The sequence below is a fragment of the Zea mays genome, chromosome 3, assembly GCF_902167145.1.
Source record: "Zea mays cultivar B73 chromosome 3, Zm-B73-REFERENCE-NAM-5.0, whole genome shotgun sequence".
NCBI classification, from domain to species: domain Eukaryota; kingdom Viridiplantae; phylum Streptophyta; class Magnoliopsida; order Poales; family Poaceae; genus Zea; species Zea mays.
Window position 1 is genome coordinate 204,186,428 of NC_050098.1, and position 22,426 is coordinate 204,208,853.

Genomic DNA, 22,426 nt, shown 5'->3' on the forward strand with positions numbered 1-22,426 from the left:
ATATAAAGAAAGGATATAGAGGACTAAGACTATCTCTAGCAGACTCCTTATCACACTTACTATTTCAAACTCCAGTTTATAAATAATGTAATTTATATTGCAAAACAATATTTTGTATGGACGTTTACACGACCTTTTGGAGATGTCACAAGAGGAGGGTGTTAGAGAAAGTCAGGAGGTGGATAGACCTCCTTCTGGTGCGTAGACCTTGTGGTGTAGCCTCTCTGGCGTCCTCGAAGCAAAGGCACTCCATCATGCTGTCGCTTCCAACGAGCACTGTGTTTCTGCCGCACATGGACTGACGCCAGGCGAACGATCATACACACAAGGGTGGCAAATCCTTGCCCTTCCTGCAGGTCGCAACGAACTCTCCCGCATCTCCAGTACAAAGTGTATATTTGTGTTGTGACTAATAGGCCGGCCCAAAACACACAATTACAGGCACGACTCAGATCTAGCACAGTTCAACCTAATTGTAGGCCTGGGCCGGCACGACCTAATATGTGGGTCGTGCCTGGGCCTTAAGTCAAGCCAACGGGCCGGCTTGGCACGACCCATTTAACTAAGGCCCATCGAGGCCCACTAAACATACTTAGTATTTAACTAAAGTCCGTCAAAGCCTATAAATCCAGCACAACTTGGAGAATCCAGAGCTTCAACAGACCTTCGAGAACCAGTACCTAGATGGGCGCGATCCACTAGCTCGACGTGAAGAATGTTTTTCTCCACATAACATTGTTCGAGACTGTCTATGCTGCTCAGCCAGCCAGATTTGAGGACCCCCTGCACCCCCCACTTCGTTTGCCGCCTCAACAAGTCTCTCTATGGCCTCAAGCAGGCCCCCGTGCTTGGTACAACCGCTTCGCCTCCTACCTGCTATCTCTTGGCTTCATCAACACCAAGACTGACGCCTTGTTGTTCATTTACCACCACGAGGGCAACACCATCTACCTACTCTTGTACGTGGATGACATTGTCCTCACATCATCCTCCATGGCCCTTCTTCGGCACTATTGCAGCTCTTCAGAAGGAGTACATGTTGGATATTCTCAATTGAGCTGGTATGGCCGACTGCAAGTCATGCACCACCCTAGTTGACACCAGTCCGAAGGTCTCAGCTAACACTGGTACCCCCCTTGGCGCACAGGATGTTTCCGATTTCCGCAGTCTGGCAGGTGCTTTGCAGTATCTGATCTTCACTCGACCTGACCTCACATATGTTGTCCAACAGATTTGCCTTCACATGCATGATCCTTGAGAATCCCATTTGGCAGCACTAAAGCGCATTCTTTGTTATGTTCGAGGCACCTTTCAGTTGGGGTTGATGATCCGTCCCTGCCAGCGCCAAGTGTTGGTGGTGTATTCTGATGCAGAGTGGGCTGGATGTCCCGACACCCGTAGATATACTTCAGGCTATGCAGTATTTCTAGGTGACAACCTCATCTCATGGTCTCCAAGCACCAAAACACGGTTTCTCGCTCCAGCGCTGAAGCTGAGTATCGTGCGGTCGCCAACGCAGTGCCGAGGCTTCCTGGCTGCAACAACTCCTCACCGAGTTACAGACACCACTGCGTCGCGCTTGAGTGGTCTTCTGTGCCAGCATCAGCGCAATCTACATGGCCTCCAACCCACTTCAACATCAGCGTACCAAGCACATCGAGATTGGCCTCCATTTGGAACGTGCTGCTTGTGTGAAATTAGCATTCTTCATGTCCCAATGTCATCACAGTATGCCGATATATTCACCAAGGGTCTTCCGTCCTCTGTCTTTACGGAGTTCAGGACCAGTCTAAATGTTCGCTCCACCGACGATCAGACTACGGGGGCGTGTTAGTCAGTTTTGGTAAGCTAGAATCAGAGTTAGTCATATGATTACCTTCCCCATGTACTATGTGGCCAGAATAGATAGGGTATATGAGTTGATTAGGTAAGGAACTAAGGATCAATCTGTAATTGGATGTTTCTATAAACCTTGTGATCCTTGCCTATATATGTGTAACCTCTCTACCCTGGTATGCCATCAATCAATACAGCTCTAGCCTCCTCATACGTTTCTACATATGTAGCTAGTTCACTGTAGCAGCCCCTGTGTGCGGGCAAGTTCTGAATGCGGCCGTGTTACTGGTACCCTGAGTCTTGTTGTGCAGGCGTCTGCTATTGTTTTTTTATTATAGATTAGGATGCAGTCATGCACAGTAGAAAATGTTTTGTAGTTCGTATTAATCATGAATTTAGTGGACCTTAGCACTGCAAGGCTTCGCCAGACGTGTACAGCTGATAAGTATAACCAAACTCCAGCCTAGTTGTGTCAGGGCCTCAGAAGGTCCCTCTGCCTGACTGTTAATCTATTATCATGATGTATAGTTAGAATGTTCTCTTCTCGTTGTGCTGGACGATTACATCTTTCTAATCGCTCGTACTATGATTCTGTCCAGGTAACCAAAAAAAAAAGTCCAGTTTTCACACCCTGCTAATATAGTAGCCATTTTCTCAGCCTATCCCAATTTGCTTGGGACTAAAAGCTTTGCTTTGTTGTTGGTAAGAGTGGTCATTTTAACTTTTGTATGTTTTTGTATGTGTTGGATGTGTGGGGTTGAGACTTTGGAATTACATACAGGAAGCTAGGTCTTCATGCACTATTACTGAAAGATAAAGGGATCTTAAAACCCTGGATGCAGCTTCTTAGTTTACATGAATAGATGAATCATTGAGCCTGCTTAAAGTACCGTCTGATACTGCAGCTGTTGGGTTTTCCCCATCAGATTGTCATACTTGTGTCTCAGCAGATTTAGGTTCAGAGTATGTAGAGGTAGATACGGTGTTTGGAGTACTCTCCTTCCGATAACTGAGACCAAATTGGGATTTCGTTCATTCTGATGTTTAGGCTGGCTAACAGTGGCAAATGTGTTGCGTACTCAGGTAAGGGAAACAAGACCTGCGGTTGCTGTCTCGCTGAACATTACCAAATGGCATACGAGCATGACAGGAAGACATAGTAGACAAGCACAAGGCAAGCTGCAACCATGATTTGCAGATTCAGCGGGACGGTTTTCATGGCGTCCATGTCCATGTTCGGAGGAGCCTCCTTTGCCGCAGCTGCTGAAGAGCAGGAAAGGAAGAACTCTGCCGCGATAGCATCGCTGCTGTCTCCTTGGAGGTCACTGTTGTAAGCTGGTTTGCCGGACACACTTTTGTAGAGCCCGCACTGCGTCCATGGAAACGGAACAGGTCAGTGGCGAGGCCTGAATCATGATGAACAATGATGTAAGTGATGGAATGTGCCCATGGCTTCCAAATTCAGACAGTTCATTGTTTGGACTTTGGAGTACGGACACTTTTTTTTGTTGCTGGCCTTCGCTTTAGCCATGCAGGATGTTTTCAGCTTTCCTAATTGCAATTGCAATTTCTGAGTTTTATGGCAAGATGCATTTATTACCTGTAGTTGGTCACCGACGGTGACGACGAGGGCGCCGTCGAGGGGCGAGAACCTGGACCAGCCTCGCCGCGAGAAGACGTGGAACGCCGACGCGCCGGGGCAGAGATGGAGGGCGAGAGCGCGGGAGCACCGCGAGCTCCGTACCAGCATCCGCAGGACGTCATCTTGACTGATCGGACCGGACGCGCTGCTGCCGCCGAGTCGGTGCTTGCGGATGCAGAGAAGCGAGCCGTTCGCTTCAGCTTTAGGCAACGATTCAGCTGCTGCACTACTGGCGTGCTGCAAGGCGTGCAGGAGCTTGGTTGAAGCCTGCTCAAGTTGGGTAAACAAATCGTCTGCTTCGTTCCTGCGACCCAGCAAAATCCAGAGGCGTGTCGATACGTTGTGAATTCGCGACACGTATTACCGACCTAACCTTTACCTGAGTTTTTCTACTGACATGGGAAGTCCGTACCTGAATTGGTTGGGGCCATTTCGCAACGGCTGAGTTCCCGCCATTTCTTGGTCTCCTTCGCCCCGCAGCCACCACAGCTCGTCCTCGTCTCCTGCTCGCATCCCCTCCGTCTCCAACGCCGGCGATCTTCTGGACTTGGCAGCACGCGACGCTGCCGACAGCAAGCTCGCGTGGACCCCGTGTCCGACCATCTGGAAGCACCCAAACGCGACGGCGGCCGCCCTCATTGCCTCCACCGCGGACCCTCCATCCCCCGACGGCACCGGGTCAAGCAGGCGCATGTCGACGACAGGCGGCGCCCAGGCCGCCACCGTCTTGTTTTTGTTTCTCCGTGGGCCGGGCCTGGGCCCCTCCGGCAGGCGCAGCACTGGGACCCTGGCGGAGCAGCGCAGGAACCTGCCGATGTCGTCGTCATCCTGGCACTCGCCGTACCCGGACGACCCCGAGCTGCTGCTGCCGGTCAGAACGCCGGTGACCGGGGACGGCGGCGGCGCCCGGAACTCCGGCGCCGGCAGCTCCCGGGGCCGCTGAAGGTAGGTGACAAAGGACGCAGTAGACATGAGTGGTTCTGCTTGGGTTGTTAGCTCATGGCGCTCTACCGCCTCCTCTAGTAGGTCGTGGTCATGTATACACACACGGCTCGGCTGAACTTCGAATACAAGAGGTGCCACCGTGCCAGCCAAATCCTACCAGTTTCTAGTGAATTTGAGTTCATCCTAGGGACACGAGCGTGCGTGGTGGTGGTGGCCAAGGACGACCAAAATGGGCTTTGAAGTGGGGCTCCAAGCTTGTTTGGTTCGCTTCCTTTGTGCGGTAAAGAGGGACAAGGGAAGGCAGTCGGCAGATGACAGCTCGAAAGAGGGGGGAGGGGGTGGCATGATGCAGCATCATTGTGCCAGCCAGGGGCTGATCCAACTGTATCTGTGTACCGTCCGTCCGAATATCGTTATGTTGTTCTGCGTTCTGTTAAAGATGTTCTGGAACACATATTAGCGCTTTTGGTTTTCGTTGAGCTGCTTTGGTTCGTTCAGTTCTGCTTGCACCATCCTGTGCGACTGTACGTGCATTTTACTTCTTTATTTAATTTATATTATTATTATTATGGAATATTCGCAGTCTTTTTCGTTCTGGAATATATTATTATTATTATTATTATTATTATTATTATTATTATTATTATTATTATTATTATTATTATTATTATTATGAAGTTTTAGATCTATTGTTTCGGCAAATCCAGAGTTCGTGAAGCTCAGCTTACCGTTTGGCAAACTTTCTTTAAAACGAAGCTGGTTTGTCAAGCTTTCTGTAGAGTGAAGCTGCTGTTTGATCTGAAGCTATCCCGAGCTTTTCGTTTCTCGCCTGATGCTAGCGCCTAGCGGCCAAGGCCAGATTCGGCAGACAGGGCCCAGGACTGAGGCCTCGGCACTTCGGCAGTCGGCAGAGCCGGCTGAACTCAAAACGCAACGGCGCTGTCGCAACAACATTTCCCACCAAAAGCCGGCTGCTCACCATCATACTCAACAGACCGTTTACAAGTGAAACCGTTACAGTGACATACCCTTGCATCGCACCAACCCGTTGACCGTAGTGTTTCAGCAGCGCAATCTCCGAGTCGGTTTACAAACGCCCACGCATTGCATCAGCCATCAACATGACAAACCCCAGATGCTCTTTATTTCTCTACCGCCTCTTCGGGGGTTTCACTGAAGATCCTCCTCCTGTCGCCTGGCTTCCTGTAGATGTCGTGCGACCTGTAAACGAATACGAGCGTTGATCGATGTCATGGGATCGCATCATGCCTAGCGATGCTCGCAAATTGCGAAAGCATCGACCAGCTACTGCACGATTTGATTTAATACCAGTGAAGTGATACCGGGCAGCAATGCCTACTACCATGTAGCATGCAAAGTGGTTCACGTTTCCAATGTACCTGACGGTTTCAGGGCAGACTCCCTTGGTTTTGGCTTCGAATTTGCAGGCTGCCCATTCTTTGTGAGAAACAGCCTGCCTATCCTTGATGGGGCCTTCTGCCTGTAATTTTAGTGTAAGAGAATAAGGTTCCACACTTCTATTGCATAGAGCAGGGTTACATATATAGACCCAAGAAACCCTAAGAGCCAACAGCTCACATACATGGATAATATAGGAACACACACTCTAACATCCCCCGCAGTCACAACAAGAGCACTGCAAACAATGAGACTAGAGAAGAGCCAAAGGTAGGAGCCGACGAGCTAAACCGCCCCTCCCCGGTCGCAGTGTCGTGAGGGTGCGAATGTTGTGGCTAAAGTAGAGACCGTTGTGCACTCCATGTAGATGATAGTCCCGGATGTCGAGGTAGCCGAAGTCGAGATGGGTCTACGTTCGAGCGTCAACGGTCGGTGGGGCGACACAAAAAGGACAACAACAGCCTCGTGGACCTTCTTACTTCTTTCCGTGTCCAGTCGTCGAGGAGCCTGCCAGGAAAGCCGGCAGCAACACACGCGTCTGCGTTGATCAGGGTGGCCGCCCCCACAAGAGGGGCCGCTCTGGCCTCCAGCTAGGGGAGGCGGCGGTGACAGGATAGAAGGGGTAGTGGCGGATCCAACCGGGAAAGCCACGACAGTGACGGATCTAGCCATGAAGATAGCGGATCCGGCCAAAGAGACGGTGGATCGGGCCGGGAAGGCCGCGACAGCGAAGGATCCAAACATGGCGGCGAGGAAGAAAGGGAGGACGGTGGTGCGGGTCGAACCAAGAAGGGGCTGTGCCAGAGCCAACCAGACAGGGGTCGATGCCGACAACGAGAGAAGCTTGAAGAGGGAGGCGCTGCTGGGCGTCGGCTCAGGCAGGGTGGAGGTGGCCGACACTGGGGAGAGCACGTCGACAGGCCGGATAGGAAAGCAGGCCTAGGGCCAGGAGTGGCGAGCATGGGTGGTGGAGACGAATTCTCGATTGTCATGGAGACAATCGCGGCATTAGGGAACACAAGCGACCCAATAGCGTGGCGGACCGCCTGAGGATGGAGCTCGACGCAGTCATGGAGGACAAGGTTCATGACTCGATTAAAGGTCACGAGAGTTCCTTAGAGAAGTTGTCCGTCATGAAGGGAGACGCACACACGGTAGGGAAGCATGAGAGCCGCAACAGAGCGAAGGAGAGGCATCGAGGGAGCAGGTGCAGGAAGGAGTTGTCCGGGAGCAGCGCAATGCGCCACTGCGGACGAAATGCCATTCGTGGAGAACGCAGCGGTGTAGGGGGCCGACGCGACGCCGGTGGCTACACGGGAAAAGTGGGCGGTGGAGGTCATCGGGACATCCTGGCACACAGGGGCGCGCGTAGAGGGAGGAGGCCGCAGCGGGCGGGAGAGGTGCATGGGGCGTAGCTGCGCGGCGATGCAGTGAGAAGTAGCGACGCGGGAGGAAGACAAGTGCCTGGAGGAGTCGCGGCAGCCTCTTCGTGGTCTCCGTCGCGGAAGCAGCCGCTTGCATGGTCTCTGGCGCGGCTGCAACCCCCTTGCAGCTCCTTGCAACGACACAACTCCTCCGCCTCTCCGCAGCGGCGCATCTGCTCCACCCGCCCCTACCCTCCCTTGCGGTAGCGAGGCCTTCTTCTCAAGCACCGACGACTCGATCTTCTTCCCCAACAGTGGTGCACTTGTTCCCCACACTGGCACATTCGCAGCCCCCTGAGCCGCTTGTGCGCCGGCGGGGAGGTCGCAGGCGGGCCTAGCAACGGCGGCGGCCATGTCCGACAGGAGGGGATGGTCGACAGGGAAGAGGGAGGGGAGGAGATGGTCGACGGTGGAGGTGGCCGAAGTAGGGGATGGATGACACAACCTGCGAGTGGTGGAGAGGCACCCCACGGCCAACAAAGCGGGAGTTGGCCGCGGCCGCCTCGAGCAGTCGTGAGTGAGGGAGAGGGCCGCCGCCATCATGGGCGCAGGGCAGCACCGCCTCCCGACGCGTTCCTCGAGCTGAGAAGAGAAGGTCGGCGACTGGGATGGGGGTCGCCCCAAGAGTGAAAGATGAGTCCCCCGAGGACGGTGGCGCGGAAGTAGGTGTCGTCGGTTTGTGGTGGGAGAGGCCGGCGACGGAAGGTGGGAGAGAGGGGAGGAAACCTAGCCGGATACCATGTAAGAGAATAATATTCCACACTTCTATTGCATAGAGGAGGGTTACATATATAGACCCAGGAAACCCTAACCTAATGGGCCGACAACCCACATACATGGATAATATAGGAGAACACACTCTAACATTTAGAGAAAATCTTAAACAGCAAGATTCGTTACTGAAAAGGTAAAACGAAGGGCAGAGTGTCTGCTGCTGACACATGTAGCGAAAGAGTTATGGGAAGCCCAGCAGATCTTAACTATTACGGTGATATTGAAGTGAAAAAGATGATGGTAAGGGGGTAAGAGATGTGGGAAGTTGAGATGTTAGCGACATACATTCGTTCTGCTGTCGCCTCTGAAGCACCACCTACAGAACACTCGGTTCCTGCCACTGAGCAGCCATCATCAGACATGTTATCTTCGCATTCGGCCTCGCCTGATCCAGCAGCCCCTATATTAGAGGAATAGAGGGTGAAGTACGTCCATTACTGATTCCATTCACCACAGGATGATTTCGAGGGCATAATTAACTTCTGTCGCTGGAACATAAATCTCTTGCCTGATAGTCGTCGGATCTGTTGGCTACTGTCATTTATATCTGTTGATGAACTTGGTGACTTGGCTTTGTCCTTCAGGAGTTGATCGATTTCCATATCTTTCCGTGATATTGTGTCTTTCAGATATGAAACCTGGACACAAAAATGATTGACTTTTGAAACCAAGATAACCATAGGAGGGCGCCAACGCTATATGCTCTAGTTATTATAGTAACAACTGCCAGTATCAGCAAACATTATTAATAGCAAAATTTAGTATCAATATGCTGAAGCATACATATGCACCATATAAGGCAGAACAAACACATCCTCTATTTTCTTCAGTTTAACAGTTAATTTGAGCTGAATTAGTGATATCGAAGAAAGCTTCCCCCCTTTAAACTGTTCACTGCAAGGTTATTAAAACGATAAAACGTTGGAACGCTCATGGGTGAAATTTTGACTTTTAAACGTTTGAACTTTGTTTAAACGTAGTTTTAAACAACATAGGAAAAATACCAATACATTATAATTTCAGACAATAATATGAAGTTCAATACCAAAATAGAGAGGCTAGTGGCTTACCAAAACTTCATCCATGAGCTGGATTGAACCTCGAAAGTAACTAATAGACTGGGCCCAAAAGTAGCTAATGGTCTAAAATGCATAAAACACTGCGTTTTACAGTTTAGAATGCCAAAACGCTAAAACGTGGTTTCAACCTCTAATTAGAGTTTTGACGTTTAAACGTAGTTTAAACATCGTTTAAACGTAGTTTTAATAACACTGGTTCACTGAAAGTTTAGGTAAAGCTTACTAGTCCTGGAAGCTCAAGTAAAAGTTTGTACAAAGTTTTCTTCCTAGTGTTGAACGATAGAAACAGAAATTATCTATATATATATACGAGACAGTTGCAAAGACCTGTTCTAGCAGCTCTTTTATATCTTTACCCTCTTTGTTACTTCTTGCAGCACCTAACTCAACTCCAGAAACCCTTTCAGCAAACTTCAAAGTGCTTATTGTTTCTGAATATGATTCAGTATCCGGATTAATTTGAACAAACATCAATGTCTTTGCTTGTCCGCCTGCAAGAAAACAGAAGAGAATTATCATAACTCATAAGTAATATGTCTGCATATATAAACTAACTATTTGACGTCCCTTTTTTGAGGAACAACTATATGTTACCTAAAGAGCTCTGTAGAACTTGAGTCAGCTTGCTGTTTCGATAAGGAACATGAGCATTTTTCTGTGCCAAAGCAAAAATCACATCACCCAGAGCAGAGAGGGATTTGTTAATATACTGTGCTTCTTTTAATCTATCTCCAATTGCTTCAGATCGCTCAACTCTTTCACTCCCAGCAAGATCAATCAGATGTAGACATCCTCTGGAAGTAGATCCATTCTTCAAATCCACCCCTCTAACATGCACAGTTAGAATGCTGCATGCAACAAAAGCTTTCAGAACATTATGTCGCAAGACTTCTGTGGGTATTTACACTCAGATTGATTGATCTAAAAACGGTATCTATATAGTAGATCCAATCATTCTAAAAAAGGTCCGAGATTAAGCTTTGCTCATCTAAGATTATGTACTATTTACCCTCACAGATTATGTAGTAAACAAAGGATGGCGATTGTGATTTTATTATCGATCTTTAAAATAATATTTCCATTATGCTTATTTTACTATCAAAGTATGAAATTAATGAATATATTGAAATTCAAGGTTGTGGAAGAGAAGTTAGGGCAGGGCGCCGATGAATATACCTGTGAGATCGACTGCTCCTTTCATTCAGAGCTGTCGATCCAACTGCTCTATTTGTTTGCCCAATTTCCATCAACTCTAGCACATCCAATGTTGATTTGACTGGATGTAAACTTGCATCAGGGACAACAAGTCCGTTAGGCTGAGATGTACTCCAAATTCCAAGTGTTTCTTTTTGTCAAGAACAACATGTTTTTTTTTCTGTGCATGTCTGTTAGTATGCAAGTAGTAAAGATGCAATCATGAGAGATATTCTAATATAAAGTAAACATTTTTTGGTGGGGGGGGAGGATATCTTTTTTGTGCAATATCATTTGATAAAAGATCCCGCACTTGTTCGTTGTAAATCTCAACCATCTGCACTCCCACCTCATATGAGAAAGCATTCCTTCTACTTAGAGAGATATAAAACAAGTCATTTAAAGCTCGATAGTTAACACCCCAATCTTCTTTTGATGTGCCTGGCCCACTCTAGGAAAAAAAACAATGTCAGGCACCAATTACTAATATCGCCACGACTATTATCAATTCAACTTTCTATTTTGAGCTCTGCCGTCTTACCATTGTGTAAGTCTTTCCTGAACCAGTTTGACCATAGGCAAAAATGCACACATTAAACCCATCAAGAACTGATCTGATCAGAGGCTGGATATCAGAGAATACTTCAACTGGAAATTAGGCAAGAAAACTTGGTGAGTAATATTCAATTATACAACTTTTAAATTTTAGATTGCACCATTAACATACTTAAGATATACCTTGAGAAGCACGTGTATTAAAAACTTTGTTAAACTTGAACATTCTGCATGCATCCTTCCCTTGCTTGAAGGGATTTGTGATGAGAATATCACCATTTTCACCAATATAATCAATAACGGTTGTTTTTCCATCTTGACCAGGAAGAAATGGTCTGACACGGCAATAGACTCTGATATTGCCTGATAGCAAATAGTAGAGTGGAAAGGAGAATATTAAACAGCCATAAAAAATGTGCTCCAAGTGTAAGCTTATCATTGCATGAACATACCTTTTAGTTCCTGTACCTCATTAAATAGCTTCTGATTTTCAGCAAGAACCTTATGATAATTGTCAGCAGCATCAACCAAGCCTTTCAAATCATGTCCTAAACAAGTTTGACAAGTTAAGAGCAGGTTAAACAAAGTATCAGCAAACACACATATACAATAAACAATAATGCCGCAATAGAAATCACGAGAACTCACACACCAATGTTAGATATTTCATCCCTCCATTTCATTTGAAGGGCAAACATTTCTTGCTTAATAGACTGAGATGATATCCTTATGTCCTAACATAGTTAAATATTAAAAAAGTGAGAAGCCGAACGATGATATACATGATAGTCTAGAATTATCATCAATTGAATAAAAGCTTGTCCAACACCAGTTGAGATGGTTTGGATATGTCCAACAGAGATCTCCAGAGACACTAGTGCATAGTGGGATCATAAGGCACGGTAGTAATGGAAGAGAGATAGGGAAAATCTGAAGTTGATATGGAAAGATGCAGCAAATGTAGACTTGAAAGGATGAAATATAACCAAACATTTAGTCTTGAATAGTTCTTGGAAAAAAAACTATCCATGTGACTAAACCTTGATTTGTGATTTCTGCTGGATTTGAACTCTAGCCTACTCGAACTTGCTTTGACTAAAAGACTTTATTGTTGTTGTTGTTGTTAGAACATAAACAAACTGAAGGAAAACCAAAAAGCTATAGACAGATAACAGAACCTTAATGGACAATTTTTGATTATCCATAAAACTCCAGAAAATGTTTGCCTTCCTGCTCCAAAGTTGAGATTTCAGTTGGGAAGCAGATTCAATTTCTTCAGCTTTCTTTTTTGATTGCGTTAAAAGAAGCTCAGCCTCCTTAAGTCTAATAGACAAGTGTTCCTCCATCTGCCTGGCCTCTGTTTCTTTTCTCTCACGGTACTGTTCATGCATCCTACTCAAGATCTGTATTTCTTGCTGAAGGGAAACAATTGTATTTTCTGCATTCTCTTTTTCTTGCGTCAGTCGAACCATGTCTTGTTCACCTAGTTTTCTTTTCTCATCAAGTTTTGATTTTTCTACCTACATGAACAAAAGAAACAAATTTGTGATATGTTCATTCTAATTACAAGCACTAAATTTAGTAAAACAACTCATGAGTGGTCTTAGAGTTATAAGGTCCAAACATCATACGACCAATATATGATTCGTATTTTAATAAATATTCATTGAAGCAAGTAACATGATTAGAAACAGAAAAACAAATGAGGATGTTTTGAATACCTCAACTAGCTCAAGTCGATTTACTGTCATCTGAAGAAAGAACAACATGTGTCGATATCAAAAGGCAGTAAGTATTCCTGTGAGAATTTTCAGATCATGAACAAATTGAATAGTTACCTCATTTTCTTCATTTGTGCCATTTACTAAGGTCTCGAGTGCTTTAATTTTTGAACGGTACTTGTCTTCCCGGGTCTTGATGATGCTATTTTGCTGTGAAAACAAATGATGTGTTACAGGAGTTGCTTTCTATGACAATAAATAGCAAATACCATACATTTCTTATGTGATCCGCTTGGATAGCAATGCGGTGCTCAATCTCTTGAACAACATTCCTTAGCAAGTAAACAACACGCTGAGACAAGAACGTGCTGACATTAGTCATCAAGAACAAATGATAAATAAACAATAGTTCCAGACAATATATTCATTGAAAATCGTTGAAAATAGACTTACATGTGGTATTTCTCCTCTTTTCCTCTCAATGCTCTCATCTAGAATGCCATTAACAACTCTAAGAAGTGATTGAGTAGGGGCATTCTGAGAAAAGATTGTAATTAATAAAGGGGCACAAACAAGGGGGAGAAGCGCAATGATATGATGTGATGCTAAAGATGTTACATCTATACTTCTTGGATGCATCATCTCTGAAACTTTGGCAGGAGGAAGATCAGTGTAGGAGGCTCGCTTAAGTTGGAAAGCATCATGGACCTTTTGTCCTGCAAAGTAAGGTGAGCATGATGTATTGTTATGACTTATGAGCTTATGGCTTATTTTGTTCTGTTGATTTCAGAACCATGGTGATTTATTGTAATAAAGACCAGGCTGGTGCATAGTCATGTTGTAGAGGTCGAAATTAACACTACAATATATCTCATCATATATAACAAAAAAGGTGAGCATGACAATAGATTAACACAGAAAGGCACCTAAGTCAAGAAACAAGATCTGAACAGGCAACTTTACTTGGATATTGAAGATAATAAACAAGTTAAAGGCACTATGAATATGAAACCTTGGCAACATATAGAAGTCGAAACAAGTTAAAGGCACTACAATTAGGAAAGCATGTCAACATATAGAATTTGTTTGCTCTGAAATAAAAAAATGCCTGATTGTATGCATTTTGGAAAATATTTTTTATCACTTTATATATATATATGTAAACTTCAAGAATGAATGGGATATGCCACTGGCAACCAATCATAAAAGGAAGCTTAGTTATTTAAACTCTAACATAGTATCCAATGCCACAAATGGTTATGCTAAAGAAACAACAATATGACCATACCAGAATGAAGAATACTTCTTTGTTGAGACTTAGAATCCCAGTGGCCTTTCCATCTTTCCTCCCCAGATCTTCTCCCGGGTGTCATAACCGAAATTACAGGCTCATCAGATTCTTCAAGTTCCAGTTTCCTTCTAAGGGGTGTTTTAGCAGCATTGTTCGTAATGTTTTGACGCAATCCTGTAGTCACATTATCCTTTAGAGCCAAAAGACACTCGACCACAGAAGCCACTGACCCCTGTAATCATCAAATGGATTAGGGTTAACAAAAATCAGGATGAACACAACCACATATTCAGTTGACAATTGTGAAGCAAGTCTGAATCGTAATGTAGGAGGTACAATACATCAGCACCACTGAGTACAATCCCTATGGCCATTAAAAAATCTAAGTGTGAATTCTAATTGTTGGGACAGAGGCCAAACGGGCCCTCGGTCAGAAACGTGAAGTCCTCACCAACGACCTCGACTAATTGCAGCGCTTCAAGTGACCAAAGACTTCGCTGGATAACGACTTCGTCGACATCGACCATCGGCCAGTGAAGATGAGGGCTCGAGAGCCCTCGACCGCCACAAGGGACAACGTCCGGAACTGAGAAGCCTTCTGAATGAGCCATCCCGGCGAAGGCCAGCAGGAGATGCAAAGGCTCCTACGGACGTAGGCCGCGAATGCAGAAGACATACCCATTTTGGTCATGGGCCCGCGGTGATGCATGCGGGGCCCACCTGTCAATGTAATCAGTGGGTATAATTGTGTGTACGCGTAACTAGGGGGGTTGCAGCACTGTAATTAATCCATTGTATAGTTCACGTTGTAAGACTGTGGTCGTTGGCCAGGGTAGTAATGTACTTTAGGCCACCTACCCCCGGACCTATAAATACCCACGTCCTGTAGAGGGACGGGACACGTATAACAGGACACTACAGTTCCCTACCTAATGTCTTGTCGTACACCTGAGCTCGTCTTTTTCGTTTTTGAGTGTTTGGATCCACCTGACTACGTGTCAGTACCCAACACTAACCTTTCTCTGAGAAATGGCACAGACTTTAAGAGAAAATTCTGAGTCCATGTCATAGGGTGTGAAGCTCTTATGGACTTTATAGAATTCTACAGCAGAGTTGTAAGATCTAAGAATGCTTTGAGTTCATTATTCCTTACAGTTCAGCACGTTTCAACCTTTCCAACTACAACTAAAATCTTATTTCTGATTTCCAATCATAGTCGAGCTTTGAGGAACAAAGCATATAGGCACAATTGCGAATGCAACTTCATAATGACATAAACCCATCATATGTATGCAGTGCCTACAACAGTAGGTCATTATTGCCAGCATTAAGGACTGACACTAACTATGCTAACCATTGTTAACATACACCGTGGAGAGGAGAGGATAGCACCATTTAGTTGGAATGAAACATACTAGCAAATTAGCAATCGCTACACATGCCAGACAAATCTTCACATGACAGGAATAACCTCACCTCCTCCAGATCCTTGACACTGAAACCTGGCAGACCCATCTCCGCAACAAAATAGAGGAATTTCTTCACATTCGACCTCTGATCCGATGCATTACCACCCCACATTTCCTGTAAACAAAGCCTCATATTTAGATCAGCAAGAGTAGCATGCGCCATTAGTTCAGCCTCCCTGAGCTGGGTGAGCTCACCTCCTGAATGCCGGGCATGAGTTTCTCTGCAATGTAGCATAGTCCCGTGCCATCAATGAGGTACTCCCGCAGCTCCTCGTCTGAAGAATCCAACGGCAAGTCGAACTCCGGCAGCAACCCACCAAGCCAATCTATCACCTCAGCTCGCCGGTTGGCTAGGAATGGTTTACCACCCAAAGAAGCAAAAATCGGAAGAAATGCACAATAAATAACTTCGGGTCCTCAAATTCAAATTTAAATCTCCAAAACAGCAATTAGTACAAAGACCGCATTTTGCCTACACGAAAATCTGACAGACCAATGTTTAAGGAAAATTGATGCATCCCCATTTAAGAAAACGGGGAAATGGCTACGACGCACTGCACTGCAAATACCTATCAAGAGCACCAGACTTTCCAAATACAGGCAAATTCAACCCGTGAAGCGCCAAGAGCTGAATCGCCCCCAGCCTACCATTTTTGACAAATATTCACATGATGAATACATAATAAACGCATGGAACTTTTAAAGATCCAAACTTTGAGCTCCAAGACTTGAATTAAGGCGTTAAACCATTCCCCGAGGAAAAAAGAAAGAAAGAGAAGGGGATCGCTCAGATCGATGACCATATCACCTGCAAGGAACTCGTCCACGTGCCCCTGCCCCATGCCTCACCGCCGGGACTTGAGCATGCACCGGATCGAAATGCTGCTCGCCTGCTCGATCTGGGCCCAGATCGAGCCCTCCGCGGGGCAGCTCGGGTCTGCCCGAATCGAGAGGCTTCAAGGCAATGCAGGAGGCGGATCGGCGTGAGCTCGAGGGCTTTTGTCCTAGATTTTATCAGCCTCTGTCCCTCCTGTCGTCCTCCTCGTCCCCCTGCCGTCCCTGTGACTTCTACGCTTCACTGGGTCTCTCCTGGTTAGTTGGGTTTTGATTTTTGTTCTTGCTTGCAAGTTAAGGCCGGTGGTCAGTGCAGTACCATGCCGTCCCTACTCCCTCGCGTGAAATTATCGTTAGCACGAGTAAACTACTATAGCCACAGTACTCGTCTCTGTTAAACCAGATTTTTGAACATCGTGGCCCATGCTGATAGGTGCGTTGTTTTCACAAATTGCGCAGTCACCTCAATACTTCGATACGTAGTTCTATTGCGAGGATATATAGCAACGATTAGACTTACAGCTCCGGTAACCTTTCAGTCGTAGCTGACCGAATAGGCAAAGTATCGATCTATAAGTAACAAAATTTAAGGGCATGTTTGATATCAAGGATAATTACTAACGGGATAGATTTTAGTTTAAATTATCTCTAATACATCCAAACAGGAGAGATAAATAATGGGTAATGTTTTAGATAAGTCTTCTACTAGTTGTTGGTCAACTAGCTAGCTGATTATATCTAATTTAAGTTAATTTTTAGCATAGTCAGTAACTAGCTATGTGTATCCAATATATTCTACTAGTCAGTTGCTCGTGTATTACCATGGTTTCTATATATTATGTGAGGAGACTTTGTTTTAATAATACATAAAAAATATATGTTCCATTTGTTAGGCATGTGTAAATGTGAAGCCAACAACCAAGGTTCGAATCCCCTATTTATGCATGATTTTATTTTATTTTTGCATTAAGCATAGAGGGTGACGTGTTACCACCGTTGAAACCGATGCTTTTAAGGTGTGTTTGGCTTTGGCTTTAGCCCCTTGAAAGGGAAATGTGCCCTTGGGCCATTTCTAAGTATTTTGGTGATTGAGTGTCCAACATAAGTGCTTAAGTGATAAACTATGCCAAATTGTGGATAAGGTGCAAATCAATATGAAGGTATGATTCTATACTTAGTACATTGTTTTTTGTGTACTAACATGTTTGTCTAAGTGCTAGAATCAGAGAAAATTTAATTGGAAAAGCTTGGCTCGAAGCAGCCAAAAGTCTGCTCAGTCTGGGTACACCGGACTGTCCGGTGGTGCACCAGACAGTGTCCGGTGCGCCAGGCTGGCATCTGCGAACTGGCTGCTCTCGGGACTTCAACGGCGGCGTACGGCTATAATTCACCGGAATGTCCGGTGAGCCAACAGTCGGCCGGGCCAACGGTCGGCCGCGTAATCCGCGCGCGACGCGTGGCAGAGCCAACGGTCAGAAGTGGACACTAGACTGTCCGGTGTGCACCGGACAGTGTCCGGTGCGCCAACGACTCTGAACCGCCAACGGTCGGCTTTGCCAAAGAAGGAAAGAAAGCCGCACCGGACAGTGTCCGGTGGTGCACCGGACGGTCCGGTGCGCCAGGCGACAGAAGGCAAGAATTGCCTTCCTGGAATGCTATCAACGGCTCCTAGCTGCCTTGGGGCTATAAAAGGGACCCCTAGGCGCATGGAGGAGTACACCAAGCATTTCTTGAGCATTGTTGATCACTCACACTTCATTCTTGCGCACTTGTTCGACATTCTTAGTGATTTGAGCTCCGTTCTAGTGAGAACCTCGAGATATTGTCTTGAGCTCAAGTCTTGGTCTTGTGTGTGTGTATTTGCTGTGGATTTGAGTGTGTTGCTTCCCTCCCTTACTCTAGTGATTCATTGTGATTCTTATTGTAAGGGCGAGAGACTCCAAGTTGTGGAGATTCCTCGCAAATGGGAAAGAGTAAAGTAAAGAAGAACACCGTGGTATTCAAGTTGATCATTGGATCACTTGAGAGGAGTTGAGTGCAACTCTCGTCCGTTGGGACGCCACAACGTGGAGTAGGCAAGTTTTGTACTTGGCCGAACCACGGGATAAATCCTCGTGTCTCTTGTGCTTGTCCTTATTGTGTCTATTGTGCTTCACAAGAGCTCTCCTCTCTACTCACTTGATTTCATTGTTCTAACTCTTAATCAAGTTTGTGGTGTTAAGTGCTAAGTTTTACAGGATCCCCTATTCACCCCCCCTCTAGGTGCTCTCAATTGGTATCGGAGTCGTTCTCTTCAAGAAAGGGACTAATCGCCCGAAGAGATGGATCCTAAGGGCAAGGGGATGGTGGTCAATGATAAGGAGGAGTCTTTCGTCAATGATCCAAAGGATGACAAGCCTACTGACTTAGGCTCGGGCCACAAAAGAAAAGACGGGAGGAAGAAGAAAACAAGGCGCATCAAGGAGATAGTCTACTACGACAGGGACGAATCTTCTTCTTCCCAAAAGGACGACGACAACGACTACGAGAAAAAGAAGTGAAAGGGAAATGTGCCCTTGGGCCATTTCTAAGTATTTTGGTGATTAAGTGTCAACACATGTGCTTAAATGTGAATATATGCCCATGGATGAACAAAGTGCAAATCACAAGTAAAGGTATGTTTCTAAGCCTTAGTACATTGGTTTTGTGTACTAATATATTTGTCAAAGTGTTAGAAACAGAAAGAAGAAGAAAAGGAGAGTGTTGGCTGTGTGCAGCCAACAGGCTGTTTCGGTCTGGGGCACCGGACTGTCCGGTGGTGCACCGGACAGTGTCCGGTGCGCCAGGCTGCCTAGGGCGAAGAAGCCGCTCTCGAGAATTTGCCGACGGCGTACGGCTAAAATTCACCGGACTGTCCGGTGAACCAACGGTCGGCCGAGCCAACGGTCGGCCGCGGAATCTGCGCGCGACATGTGGTCTGGCCAACGGTCGGAAAGTGGCACCGGACTGTCCGGTGTGCACCGGACTGTCCGGTGCGCCAGATCTGCAACGGTCGGCAACGGTCGGCTGCGCTGTTTATGGAAATAAATCGGGCACCGGACACTGTCCGGTGTGCACCGGACTGTCCGGTGCGCCCGACGACAGAAGGCAAAGATGGCCTTCCAGATTTGTTCTCAACGGCTCCTAGCTGCCTTGGGGCTATAAAAGGGACCCCTAGGCGCATGGAGGAGAACACCAAGCAACCCTTGAGCATTCTTGATCATCCACACTCAGTCTTTGCGCATCCGTTTGTGATTCTAAGTGATTCGAGCTCTGTTCTTGTGAGAAACTGTGAGATAGTCTTTGAGCTCGATTCTTGGCCGTGTGTGTGCGCATTTCGCTGTGGATTTGTGTGCGTTGCTTCCCTCCCTTACTCCGTGCTTCTTTGTGAATCTTAAGTGTAAGGGCGAGAGACTCCAAGTTGTGGAGATTCCTCGCAAACGGGATTGAGAAAAGAAAAGCAAGAACACAGTGGTATTCAAGTTGATCATTGGATCACTTGAGAGGAGTTGAGTGCAACTCTCGTCCATTGGGACGCCACAACGTGGAGTAGGCAAGTTTTTGTACTTGGTCGAACCACGGGATAACCACCGTGTCATCTCTGTGATTGATTTCTTGTGGTTATTGTGTCTTGACTCCTCTCTAGCCACTTGGCCATACTTGTGCTAACACTTAACAAGTTTTTGTGGCTTAAGTTTTTGAAGTTTTACAGGATCACCTATTCACCCCCCCCTCTAGGTGCTCTCAATTGGTATCAAAGTCGTTCTCTTCAAGAAAGGGACTAACCGCCCGAAGAGATGGATCCTAAGGGGAAAGGAATCGTGATCAACGATAAGGAGAAGGAGTCCTTCGTCAACGAGCCAAAGGATGACAAGTCCAACGACTCAGGCTCGGGCCACAAAAGAAAAGACGGGAGGAAGAAGAAGACAAGGCGCATCAAGGAAATTGTCTACTACTCCAGCGACGAATCTTCCTCCTCGCAAAAGGACGACGACAACGACTACAGGAAGACGGTCAATTCGAACTTTTCATTTGATTATTCTCGTATTCCACATAATTCGAATTCGCATTTGCTTTCCATTCCTCTTGGCAAACCTCCACACTTCGATGGGGAGGACTACGGATTTTGGAGTCACAAAATGCGTAGTCACTTATTCTCTCTTCATCCAAGCATATGGGAGATTGTAGAGAATGGAATGAAATTTGATAGCTCGGATAGTCCTATGCTTATAAATGAACAAATCCATAGAAATGCACAAGCTACTACTGTTCTTTTAGCATCCTTGTGCAGGGAAGAATACAATAAGGTGAGCGGCTTGGACAATGCCAAGCAGATATGGGATACCCTCAAGATCTCTCACGAGGGCAACGACGTCACCATGCTCACCAAGATGGAGTTGGTGGAGGGCGAACTTGGAAGATTTGCTATGATAAGGGGAGAGGAGCCAACCCAAACATACAACCGGCTCAAAACCCTTGTCAATAAGATAAGGAGCTATGGAAGCACGCGATGGACGGACCACGACGTCGTCCGCCTAATGCTAAGGTCCTTTACCATTTGTAAGTGCAATCAACCCTAATTGAGGGTTTTGGTGACTAATGACAAAACAAACTAAGATTCTAACAAGTTTGCTCTTAGTATGTACACAGTATTTCTACAGATAGGAGAAGCACAGATCCTACGAGAATAAAAGTATAAAGCACAGCGGATTTAAAATTCCACATCATATGGCGTGCTCCAAGTGCTATGAAACAAAGGCGGTGCTAAGTTTATAATTCTTGAGTCATAGGAATCGCCGTACAATTAAGAGGGATCCGCGACGGTTAAGTAAGTTGTGGAACGAGCCAAGTTCAATTCTTTTGAAAACTCCGTTGAGATCATTTTTCACAGATCATGAATGCTCTTGAGAAAAACAAATTTCACTTCCCTCAAAGTCTCTTCCTTTGTTCTCTTCAAAATTCTCAAAGTTTGGTTTCAGCCCCCAAAACCGGTTCAACCGGTCCTGAAACCGGTTCAACCGGTTTTGGTACTGTTCACCCTGCCACCTCTGCTCTGACTTGTCTGACAGTCAGAGCTGTCAGAAAAGTCGCAGCAGATATTTTTCTGAATCCGGTTGAGCCGAAATTTGACCCTACTCAGCCGGTTTTGAAACCAGTCCAGTGTCCGGCTGAGTAGACCAGTGGACCGGGATCCCCCTGGTAGAAACCGGTTCAACCGGTTTGAAAACCGGTTCAACCGGTTTTTACCCACTTTCTCCCAACGGCTGCCAGCTTTTGGGGGATCCTTTATATACCCCCTCACACTCTCTCTCTCATTTACTTCTGCCTCTCCCACGAATCTTTGGCTGACCAACCCTCAAACAAGAGCATTCACTCCACCTCTCACACCCGCAATCGCATCTCCTTCAATCATTTGAAGGACCCTTGGTGTGAGGTGAACTCGATCGAACTCGCTGTCAATTTCATCTCGAATCTCCCATTCTTTTGTTCTTGAGCTCGTTGCAAACTTAACCGTGTGCGGATTTGTTACTCTTGGAACCTCGTGTTCCTTGACGGTTAGAGGTTGCTTGGGAGTTTCCAAATTTGTGGACGACCCCAAGAAGTTTGTATCACCCGCTCCTTGAGCAGATTTGAGAAGAGATTGCCTTGACCTTTGTGGTCGGCTTGTGGAGGATTAGGGTTGGAAAAGACCCGGCCCTTTGTGGGTTCCTCAACGAGGAGTAGGACACCTTTGTGGTGGTTGCCGAACCTCGGGTTATATCGCGTGTTCTTGTGTGTTCTTGTTAAGCACTTCATATTCGGTGGTTGGTTCATATTATTCATTTGAGTAGTTCTTGTGTAGGGCAAATCTTTAGCTATTTTCTTTACCACTTCGCATTTGTTCAATAGATTATTAAATTTAAGTTGAGTGGGTTCAAACTTGTTCAGTTGTGATTAAAATCGACTGAACCGGTTTGCACCTGTGCAACTTTAATTTAACCTATTTCGAAGTTTTTAGTGAAAATTTTCAGGTGTAGCCTATTCACCCCCCCCTCTAGGCTACTTTCAATTGGTATCAGAGCTACGTGCCTCGTTTTACGCTTAACCGCGTGAGGAAACGATCATGTCTACACAACGGGACCATGTGGATCCTCTTCTCGAGGAAATCCCCGTCACATCTTCCGGTGAGGAAGTGGACCCCAAGGTCCTCGACCTCGCCATGAAGATTGCCGAGAAAATGTTCCT

The 22,426-nt window shown here is 46.1% G+C and overlaps 2 protein-coding genes across 2 annotated transcripts; both read right to left on the reverse strand.

Annotated features, from left to right (window-relative positions):
* Window positions 1–2,607: 2,607 nt before the first annotated feature.
* LOC103651217 (downstream target of AGL15-4) lies at window positions 2,608–4,699 on the reverse strand. Its single transcript, XM_008676837.3, has 3 exons — window positions 3,891–4,699; window positions 3,437–3,782; window positions 2,608–3,205 (listed from the first exon to the last, which is right to left on the reverse strand). The coding sequence occupies exons 1-3, from the start codon at window positions 4,448–4,450 to the stop codon at window positions 2,960–2,962; spliced, it is 1,152 nt and encodes a 383-aa protein (XP_008675059.1). The 5' UTR covers window positions 4,451–4,699; the 3' UTR covers window positions 2,608–2,959.
* A 664-nt stretch (window positions 4,700–5,363) lies between these two features.
* Window positions 5,364–16,576, reverse strand: LOC103651216 (kinesin-like protein KIN-14C). Its single transcript, XM_008676836.3, has 22 exons — window positions 16,158–16,576; window positions 15,545–15,699; window positions 15,357–15,464; window positions 13,878–14,112; window positions 13,208–13,305; window positions 13,043–13,126; window positions 12,864–12,941; window positions 12,707–12,799; window positions 12,590–12,619; window positions 12,047–12,388; window positions 11,521–11,602; window positions 11,321–11,416; window positions 11,052–11,231; window positions 10,855–10,961; window positions 10,589–10,764; window positions 10,296–10,460; window positions 9,714–9,967; window positions 9,447–9,610; window positions 8,549–8,678; window positions 8,326–8,440; window positions 5,824–5,924; window positions 5,364–5,644 (listed from the first exon to the last, which is right to left on the reverse strand). The coding sequence occupies exons 1-22, from the start codon at window positions 16,189–16,191 to the stop codon at window positions 5,574–5,576; spliced, it is 2,898 nt and encodes a 965-aa protein (XP_008675058.2). The 5' UTR covers window positions 16,192–16,576; the 3' UTR covers window positions 5,364–5,573.
* Window positions 16,577–22,426: the final 5,850 nt, after the last annotated feature.

What these genes read in the sequence shown, in the direction of transcription:
- LOC103651217 (XM_008676837.3), bottom strand. Translation starts at nt 4,450, where the DNA reads ATGTCTACTGCGTCCTTTGTCACCTACCTTCAGCGGCCCCGGGAGCTG. An exon ending in AATGGCCCCAACCAATTCAG is followed by an intron (nt 3,783 to 3,890) that starts GTACGGACTTCC and finishes GCTGGGTCGCAG; the next exon opens with GAACGAAGCAGACGATTTGT. An exon ending in CCGTCGGTGACCAACTACAG is followed by an intron (nt 3,206 to 3,436) that starts GTAATAAATGCA and finishes CCATGGACGCAG; the next exon opens with TGCGGGCTCTACAAAAGTGT.
- LOC103651216 (XM_008676836.3), bottom strand. Translation starts at nt 16,191, where the DNA reads ATGGGGCAGGGGCACGTGGACGAGTTCCTTGCAG. An exon ending in AAGAAGTATTCTTCATTCTG is followed by an intron (nt 13,306 to 13,877) that starts GTATGGTCATAT and finishes CTTACTTTGCAG; the next exon opens with GACAAAAGGTCCATGATGCT. An exon ending in ATCGACTTGAGCTAGTTGAG is followed by an intron (nt 12,389 to 12,589) that starts GTATTCAAAACA and finishes TTGTTCATGTAG; the next exon opens with GTAGAAAAATCAAAACTTGA.